Source organism: Ziziphus jujuba, chromosome 10 (genome assembly GCF_031755915.1).
Source record: "Ziziphus jujuba cultivar Dongzao chromosome 10, ASM3175591v1".
NCBI lineage: Eukaryota > Viridiplantae > Streptophyta > Magnoliopsida > Rosales > Rhamnaceae > Ziziphus > Ziziphus jujuba.
Genome location: NC_083388.1, coordinates 192,764 through 203,522, shown reverse-complemented (window position 1 = coordinate 203,522; position 10,759 = coordinate 192,764). Strand labels below are relative to the sequence as shown.

General features: G+C 32.9%; 1 protein-coding gene across 1 annotated transcript; it reads right to left on the bottom strand.

The window, feature by feature from the left end:
- Positions 1-2,017: 2,017 nt before the first annotated feature.
- On the bottom strand, positions 2,018-7,952 carry LOC107407145 (fatty acyl-CoA reductase 3). Its single transcript, XM_048467810.2, has 9 exons — positions 7,591-7,952; positions 7,365-7,468; positions 6,804-7,006; positions 6,505-6,605; positions 6,210-6,402; positions 3,458-3,701; positions 2,802-3,098; positions 2,585-2,712; positions 2,018-2,459 (listed from the first exon to the last, which is right to left on the bottom strand). Exons 1-9 carry the CDS (start codon positions 7,667-7,669, stop codon positions 2,300-2,302), a joined length of 1,509 nt encoding a protein of 502 aa, XP_048323767.1. The 5' UTR covers positions 7,670-7,952; the 3' UTR covers positions 2,018-2,299.
- Positions 7,953-10,759: the final 2,807 nt, after the last annotated feature.

The window sequence follows — 10,759 nt, the reverse complement described above, 5'->3', positions numbered from 1 at the left end:
TTCATAAAAATTGAAATCACCAATATAACCAAATATTTTCTTTGAAATATTTGAAAATCAAATCATGCCCAATTTACCATTAAAACCACACCAATTTCAAAATCCTCAAAACCATAAAATAATTCCACATGGCATAAATTTGTAGAATTCGCATTTTCTTAAATCCAATAAATTCATAAATAATTCTACAATAAATCCAATAAATATTTGGCACATAGATATTAAATTCCAAATATTTAATTCACACATAATATATTCATCAATTAAATTCCCCAAAATTAATTTGAAGGTGGGTCACTCACCTTGTGCACGTATCTCAATCAAGATCCTCCGCAGGATCGACTCCGCTACTTGCACGTGCACCTAAAACATCCACAGTACCAAAACCACAAATATTAATATTTTATTCGGGTAATCCCCAAATGGGTACCCGGGGAGCGAACACCAAACGATAACTAAAATTTACGAATTATATACCGAATCAAAGCTCGAGTGATGCTAATCACAGATCCGGTCTTAATTTCCGATGATCGTACCCGACGGGGTCGGAATTTTATCGGGAAGCTTTTCGGGTTTCGGCTCCGCAATTCTCCCAAACCGTCGCGAATTGGTGGAAACGGAAGTCGGATTTGGGTTCAGGAGGTCGAACACTGCGGACTGGAGCTGGCCGGAATTTTCGGGGTACTCGCCGGAACAGTACTTTCCGGCGGCCGCCACGTCACCGGCAACCGTCGCCGGAACAGTAATTTCCGATGGTGGCCGTTTGCTGTGAAATTTTGCAGATTTGTAGATCGTGAGGAGAGCAATCCAACGGGACCGACGGTGAGCAAAACGGAGGTCGGACGGCGGAGAAATCACCGTTTGAAGATTTTCGACCCCTCGCCGGAAAACGCTCCGATCCCGGCGCGTCGGTGGTCCGATGGCCGTGATTTTTGGTGGGTAGGCCGGACTTGAGGAGAGGATCAAGGCTGTCAGGCGCGTGTACTGTTTATCGGCCGGAATAGTGCCGATTCGCGGTGGCCGGCGGTGGAGGGGAAAAATCGCCGCCAAACTTCGGACGTCCGATCCGGGCGCGTCCGGCGGCCGTTCGCCGTGAAATTTGGAGGTTTTGCCGGAAATGAGGTGGGCAACCTTTCTGTCCGGCGCGTGTACAGTAACTCGGCCGGAACAGTGGCAAAATCCGGTGGCCGGCGGTGGCTCTCTCTTTCTCTCTCCTCTCTCTCTTTCTCTCTCTTCTCTCTCTTTCTCTCTCTTCCCCGAGTGTTTTAACAAATAAAACCCCTGCATGACACTGTTCATGCCACGTGGACCAATCAGAAACTGACACGTGGCGTTTCACTGTTCACCGACCCAAAAAAAATATTAAAATAATACGGTATCCGGTAAACTTCAAACGTCCATAACTTTTTAACCGGATGTCCGTTTTGAGCGTGCCGCTAGTCTGTGAACTCGTATCGACGAGCACTTCACAACCATGCATGAGTCAAAGCTCAATTCCCCATAAACAAAAAGTCAACTCCGGCACCCCTTGGACAGTTTGGACCGCAACTTGTTTCGTCCATAACTTTCAAACCGTAGTTCCGTTTTCGACGTGCTACTAGTCTACGAACTCAGGGCGTCATGCACTTCGCCACGGTACCCTGGTCAACTCGAAATTCCCACCGAGTCAAAAAGTCAACTTTGACCCCTTCAGTCAACGGTCAACGGTCAACCTCGGTCAACGTGCACGGATTCCGGTGCGATTCGGGACGGGGTGTTACAATAAGACAGATTTCTTTTCGCGTATTGGCATTTCTTGTGAGCAATGACGACTGACTATCCGTTTAGTTTACTTTGGGATGTTTCAAACACTATTATCCTTCACATGATTATTGTTATCATTATTTTCCTATAGCTAGCCAGGAATCAAAGATTCAATATTGATATTGTCCGTGTATATTTGAATTTGATGATAACAAATAATTTGACATGATGACTACACAATGTGTCATGCTCCTGATTCCTGAAGATGTAGACAAAATAAGAATGTAGAGTTTAATTATATATTTCATAATGGATCGATACACTTGATGATGAAAGTAGATAGTGAGCTACAAATTTAATGCATGGCAGCTACAAATAAACACTAGCTAGCTCGCTCGTTAGCGACCTTCAATGAATAGAACACTAATTATATATATATATATATATGTTGCTCCATGAAATCATAAGCTAGAGAAATCCCTATATATATATCTCAAATATTAATGCAATCCAGAAAGATAAAAAAAAAAAGTGTTCTTTGTTTTGCTTTTAAATCTCATTTGAAAACGTATTTGACGATTCCAGGAATATGAATGTTCATGAAGTAGTCTTCCCAATCGATGCCCTTGGGGTCGAAGTAGAACATTTCATTCTCTTTCCCAATCCCACTTTCTCTTGCTGCCATTCGCAACCTCTCTGTGTTCATGTCGTCGAAACTGCATGCCAACAACAACCATCACAAAAATTAATCTATATACATATATATATATATATATATATATATATATGGTTAAAAACATGATATTGTACAAGAAAACGAAATTGAAGAAAAACTACTCACACGCCCTTGAAGAACAAATATGGGCGGTAGAGATCCACCAATCGCATGACAAAATTGATCTTTCTATTGAGATCAATGTACATGCCTTGGAAATACTGACAGAAGGCAGTGTTGACCAATTCCAATCCCTGTATATATAAAAATGAATGCAAATATTAATAATGGAATTAGCTAATTAGCTAGGAATTAGGAATTGAGAAAAAAAAAAAAAATAGACCTTCAAGAAAAGCAAGTAACGAAGGGTCATGTATCTGCGGAAGCTAGCCATGGAGCTCAAAACGGTGACGTGGCCAACCTTGACAGGCTTACCATCCTTACCAATCCATGGTTTCTTAGTGAAGTAACGAAAGCCATAATCCTGAAGATTGGAGTATCTCACAGGGTTTCTCACTGAGGATCCCACTTGGTATATTATGCTACTATTGTGCTTATGGTGGCTGCCACCACCTAAATACAAATGCCCATGAGCTGCCATGGCCACTATGATTGCATTCACCACAAGGTCAGCAGGTATCTGAAAGCATATTAATATTTATTTACAATTAATATTGTCTTTTATTGATGACTATATTATTGAATACATACATATAAGTAGAACAATTATCTGAACATCGGGATGTGTATATATATATATATATATATATCATATCTTGATTTTATGAAATGAAGATATAATAATACAAATTAGGTAATCAGGATGCATGAAGCATGTAAATGACTAATCTATTCTCATTAATTTGCATTCTATCATGCGTGGCTTTATAGCATCATTTATTTTTTTCGGTGAAAGACTTCATTTAATCAATTAGAATATGGTGATGTCAGTACAATACATAAATCAAACAGATTACGAAAGAATAAAAGAAATTATACCACATCCACGACAGCCGCCAAGTCCCCGAGAAAGCAAGTCAATTTGCCTTTAGCATATCCAACAGCAAGGCTATCAATGGTTCTGACACCTTCAACCCACCCGGGAAAGGGCTCTTTGTATGTACTTGTAACGATGGTCGGACGTACGATCACCACATTCACATTTTCTTTTTCTTCTCCTACAATCATCTCCCCCATTGCCTTTGTGAACACGTATGTGTTTGGCCACCCATATGCCTTTGCCCTATTTCATATTTATTTCTATTTATTTATATCATCATCATCATCTTAATTATGCACTTACTTGATCAGATTTTTAACATTCAATTTAAGCATATATACAAAAATATATATATATATATATATATATATATATATATATATATATATGTATAGAAAAATGTAGCCATGCCATCTTTTTGCTAGCTTCTGACCACTCAAAATAATCCCAGTAAAAGAAAATAAAAAAATGTTTTTGTTACATATATATTAATATGAAATGAAAGACGTGAACCAAAGCTATAAATATGAAAAGGGGTGGGTGGGGTTGGTTGCTCTATTTAAATAGCATGTGATCTGGACCATAATAATTACAAGAGTAATATATAATTAATAAAAATATTGGGTTGCACCTTTCTTGGGTTCTGCCTGTTTCAACCAAAGGAACAAATATCTAGTGCTCCCGGGAGCACAATAGAATTATTTCCAACCAAACCACTTCCTGTTTTACCAGCAGTAGTGTGTCATCTTTATCAAAAAAAAAAAAAAAAAAAAAAAAGCAGTAGTGTGTCATGTAACTATAGAGAGAGACTAATAGTAGAAGGTGCATTAAAGTATATTATTACTCCCAATCTCAATGACTCACCCCTAGTTACTATACTTGCTACTGTCCTGTCCCTCTCAATTTAATGCCATGGCACTGACCTTGATCGGTTGAAAAAGTTAGAAATCCAATACACCCCACTTCGTTTATTAACCATATATATATATATATATATATGTATATATATGTATATATATATATAAGCAGACCCTCTTTTTTCAACTACATTTACCATCACAAATATTCATTATTGTAAGATACTTTCTATCTTAATTTAAAGTAAGGGCTGGGATTCAATAAGTCTAGCTATTTAAGGTAGTTAGGATGTTGCATTACAAATTTGTTTGTTTTTTCTTAAAAATAATAAGAAGATTGTGAGGAAATTAAATAAAATAAAAACTTATTTGCTCTACTTGCATGGAAATCAAATTGATATTTGATTGAAGGAAATTTTAATAAATGACACCTCTAGTTTGACTCTAATATTAATGTGTAAAGGAGTGGGAGAAGAAGAGAAAAGACAGTATAAATGAGAGTATGTTGGGTTTCCTTCGGGAGACCAGGCTAAGGGTGTGAGAGTTGAGAGTGAGTAATAATAAATGATAATGGTAAAGAAGAGTAAGTAGGAATTTCCAAAAGGTTTTTGTCTTTGTCTCTATCAATCTTCTTCCTTTCCCTTCCAATTAAAGCCAAACCTACTTAGTAGTAGGCAGAGGCCTCTGTCTATGGCCTTTGTGGTGTGAATAATTAGTGAAAACTTCATCAATTTGGGAAGACGGTGGGTTGTGTTTGGTGGAGGGTCAATTATAATTTTTAATGTTGTGATGGTCATTTGCCAGGCTACCCCAAGTTTCATTTAATGAATCAAGCCAAGCGCCTGGGGAAACCACCAAACATTTCCTAATTACAATATCCATGTCCTTTCTTTTTGGAATTTCCATCTAATATTTTTTCCCCTTCTTCTTTTTTTATTTTTAATTATTCTTCCAGACATATATACCTTCTATTTAACCTAAGAGAATTATTAAGGGTAAGAAGCTTGAGAACCTTTGGCCCGAATTAATATTACGTTTTGGTGTTCCTGAGAGGACAATAACTTTTTGTGTTAAGTACTTCTTTTTGGTACAAGTACTGTTGTTACTAGGGAGTCCGAACAAGAATTTTATTTATAAAATACTAAAATATAGTAAATTAATAAAAATAATATAAATAGTATAAATAAAAATATAATATATATATATATATATATATATATATATATATATAGTCTTTACATATATATATATATATAAATATAGTATTTACATAAAATTAAAATAGTGCTTCTTATTAAAAACACAACTACTAGTATATAATTGATACTCTTTAAGTAAATTTTGAATATTAAACAATACTCTAATAGGAAAAAAATATAAAACATGCTGGAAATTAATTTTCTGATAAATTTTTAACAAGAAAAACATCATAAATTGGATGGTTTTATATAGGAGCTGAGCCATGACAAAAAGAGGGTTCAAATGGATATAAATAGAGGAGCCAAATATTTCTATATATAACAGGTAGGTCCCGAATTTTGATTCAGAAAATTCTTATAAATATTGATACTTCCAAAGTAAGGTCTAAGGAAAGCCTCTCTCTCTCTCTCTATACATATATATATATATATATATACATATATATATGTATATAGATATGAACATAGGTATATACATATATGTATATATATGTATATTTAAACTAGGGTGGAAAAATTGAATGTAAGACTAGAGTAGCTGGAGTACATATATACATGAACATAACCATGAGCACAGATTATAATAATAAAAGAAAAATTAATATTGAAGGTGGAAGTAATTGTTATTAATTAAAGAGTAATTTTAGTCAAGCTGTTTATTAATGAATGGATGAATGAATATTATAAGATAGTACCTTAGAAGGCCAAAATCTTTCATAGCCATGGTAATTGCTGCTTCTGTTAAGTCCTGTGCTTGGAGTTGTTTCAATTTTTCCTCCATCACTCTCACTTCGCTATCAATGTCCAGACCAGAGGTCCCATTCAGTGTCTCTCCCATGTGATATGGGCTTTCCAGTATTAGTCCTTCTTTTTCTCCAGATACATAAGCTGGTCCGTATAATATTATTGTATATAATATGATTATTAAGATTGATAAAATATTAATTTGACCAGCAACAGCAAGCAAATTAATTGATATTAATTACGTACCTGTGGATACTTGGACTAAGACCTTGAGTCTTGGACATTGCTTAGCGAAGTTCAAAACGTGCTTAGCTCCCATTGTATTCAGACGAAGAGCAATATCATATCTGCAAATATATATACATATATATATATATATATATATATATATATATATATATATATATATATATATATATATATATATATATATATATATATATATATATAAATTAACTTGCTTAAATCAATAATTATATTTTATTAATCTTTTAATTAATTAAATATATACAGATAAATTAGAATAGGTATAATTAAGTAGTTACCTTTCGTCGAAGTTGGTTGTTGCAGCTAAATTAACAATGGCGTCAATTTGATTGAGCATCTCTTGTCTCAAACTCAAGTCCTTCAACCCCAAGTCCTCCCGAGAGATGTCTCCGGCCACCACTTTCAGCTTTTCCGATATAAGTGAATTTAGATTTGAGCCCCATTTCTCCTTCAACGGTCTAAATAGATCCTTCGCTATCACCTGACCATCAGATCAACACAAATATACATACATAATATTCAATATTCTCCAACATCGTTATATTAAAAATTTATATGGTATTAATTAGTATTATTTAATAAAAAAATAAAAACTAGCAAATTAATAAGTATAGAAGTTGCTTTAATTGAAATAGATGAGAGCCATATACATATATATATATATATATATATATATATAATTTACTAAGGCGGACAACATGGAGAGTTTTTGGCATTGCCACTGTAGTTAGGTGGGTGTTAATTTGATGTAATAATAATAATAATATCATTATGTAAAAAGTAAAGTAAAACAAATCAGGGTCTAAAGTGGCAAGTAGTGTATATATGTAATTAAGTACTTCATTATGCAAACGTTGTGTGGCCGACTTGGTATCAGAAGCTCTTAAGAGAAGATAGAGCTTCTTCACATTGGGTTGGACTCTCAGTATTTTCTCCACAAAAACTGCATAAATTAATATCCAAAAAACAAAACAATAATTAATTTTCATATAATACAATATAATGTATCAGAAAGAGAGCCAGAGAATGGTATAGAGATCTCCGAGTAAAATTAAAAATACTTACTCTTTGCAAGGAAGCCAGTGGCACCGGTGACTAAAATGGTCTTGTTTTCAACAAACTTGAGTATGCTTTCCAACTCCATTGGAGAATGAATTTTGGAGAAGATGATGAGAATACTAATATTATTTGCAGCAGCAGCAGCAGAGAGTAATTGGTAATTGGAATAGAGAGAGAGAGAGAGAGAGAGAGAGAGAGGAACACCAGAGACAATGGGACAGTCAGTGTTCACCCTGGAGGTGGAGAGCGAGGGAATGTCAGATTTCGATATAGAACTAGAAGATTATATATAGAGGATGAAAATATTATGGGGAAAGCGAGCAATTATGAGGTTGAGTGCACGCAAGTAGTTGATGATTTTTTTCTCACCCTCCCCTTCACACCCCCACCCCCTGCTGCTCTACTAGCTCACACTGAGAGCGAGAGGTTTCCTCAAAATTGAATTATTAATTATGATCAAAATTTGAGTAACATTATTTAATTTGGTCAAGTTTACCAACGCAAACCCACCCTGGGTCAAATGCTTAGTCACGTGACACATATTTCTTAAAAATGGAAACAGTATTGCATAGTACGTGCTAGTCCTATTAACGTAAAATTCCTACCTACTGGCCCTCTGCAAATATTAACTTATCCTGACACGTTAGCTTTATGTTAATATATTCTTCTTACTTGTGAATATTTCACCAACATTATCTACTTTTTTATTTTTTATTTTTTTTTTGCTGGAAACACCTACATTACCTACTATTCCAACTTCATTATTTTAATTGCACATTAGACACTACATAAATTATATAAGATTTTGCATTCAGTAACATATCAGTTTATATTCACCAAAAAAAAAAAAAAGTAACTTATCAGTTTATGCATGAGATTTGATGATGATATTTTTATCACTAAAGGCTATTTTGCAACAGCATTTAGCTAATGTAAAGGAAATTATATTTATGCAATTGTTAGAAAATAGATGATATATATATATATATATATAACTACTTTACACCAGATTGGTTATGATTTTAGCTTTCGATTTTCTTTTATGAAGAAAATCTTCAGTACTCATGATTTTTGTAATTGAAATTTGCCCTGTCAAAATAATTTTTGACATCAGCTCTGCTTATTGAATTAACACCAACACTCATAAAACGTCGTTTCTTCACTTGTGGTCTTTGCTTATTTTTTATTTGATTTTATACATTGTTATTTTCATTCTAGCGAATGGCTTTCCTCAAATAAAATTTCAATTGGAGGAGAGTTCTTCATCAGGAAAAAAAAAAAAAAAAAATTTAATTAAGATCTCGAGATTTATATTTTCATCTTTCTCACTTTCAGCTCCTCTTTCTCTCTGGTTTATAATTAACCAGATCCACCATTGGAGTTCCACAATCACATTAAAAAAAATAAAATAAAATCTTTGAGCCTTGTACATGAGAGGTAGTGTCTGTGGGCTGTATTGATGGCATTTATAGTTCATAAGAGCCAAATGGCCTGGGCAGTGCCTTAAAGGAACAACTCTTACTCCTGTTTTCTCCTTCCAAAAATACCAAAGGAACAACTCTTACTCCTGTTTTCTCCTTCCAAAAATACCTCCTCTGCAGAACACATTGAGAAAGCAGTAAGAAAACTTTCCTACTATTCGCCATTAATCGCTTTGAAGAATCACAAACTCCAGTGCAATTTGCGTCATAGCCAAAAAAAAAAAAAAATAAAATAAAAAAATAATGTTGGAAGACGCTAATTAAGGCAACAGCTTACTGCGATTGTTTTCCAAAAAAAAAAAAAAATGACAGAAGGATACAAGATAACGGCGTTAAAGAATTTTAGGGCTTATTTAATGGTAAAGATGATGTCAGAAATAATTTTGACATGGCAAGTTTTAATTGGAACCTGTAACACATCAATCATACACCTAGTGTGCAGAAGAATTTCTCTCTTTTATAGGCTTCAGGATTGTTTCGTGACTGCAATTTAAAAATTAATAAATAATTTAATATAAATTTAATAGCATATTAAAATTTTATTTTTTAAAAAAATAAATATTATATAGATACTGTAAATTTATAAATTTAAATCTAAATTATTAAAGTTATTTAATAGTTGATAAAAAAAAGTATTGATGATAAAATTATTGGATTAAATCTGATATTAAAATATCTCTAATAGAAATGTATATTATGAAACAAGCCTGCCATACAAGCAATATGGACAGTATAATGATAATGTCCAATATAAAACGTCAAGCTGATATGGTATAAACATAATTGATATATGAAATTTACCTAATAATTTTTTTTTTGAAAAATCATTTTTTTTATTTTTCAAAAAAAAATAATAAAAAATATATAATTAATTAATAGCCATAATTAATTCTCTACATATTACCATTGGTGCATTTATGCCGTCTAAATTTGGACAAATGCTAATTTTTATATTATATAAACAAAAATTCACATTCATTAAGGAATTTTTGATTTAACTAAATTAAGCTTGCTTAGTTGGCAAAAAATTAATCAATGGATTAAATAATAATTAATATTTAGATTTAAATTTAAAATCCTAGATGACTTCTAACAGTCCTTAACATTCTAAAAGTCCTTAGCACTTGCAGAACAATCATCATTTGCTTATCCTGATTAGAGAACTATTACTTAATTGATATACAACTAGGCTTATATCAGGTCAACTTACTAGTAAAATCATGATATCTTTTTTTATTTATTATTGGATCACTTCAATTGTTAAAATTTTAAAAAAAAATTTATGGTTCATTGGACTTGTTACAAAATTCACTTTCCTTAGATAATACTTCAGCAAGTGACCAAATGGATTTAGGAACATTCTAAAACCAAATTTATAAAATGTGAATTTTATTACAAGATGATGAATCATAACTGTACTTTTAAATATTATATTTTAAAAAGATCCAATGGTTGATAAAAAATGTTCTAATTATATAATCATCTGGTTGATCTAATACGAATTTGATTCTATATATATGTATATGGAGAGTATCCAATGTAGACGATGGTTTTTGTATATATATATATATATAAATCGTCATCTAAAATCATATCCATATCTCAAAAAAATATGGATGTCAATTCTAAAAACTGACTGTATATATATATATATATATATATATATAAATAGATAGATACTAATAAATGAGACC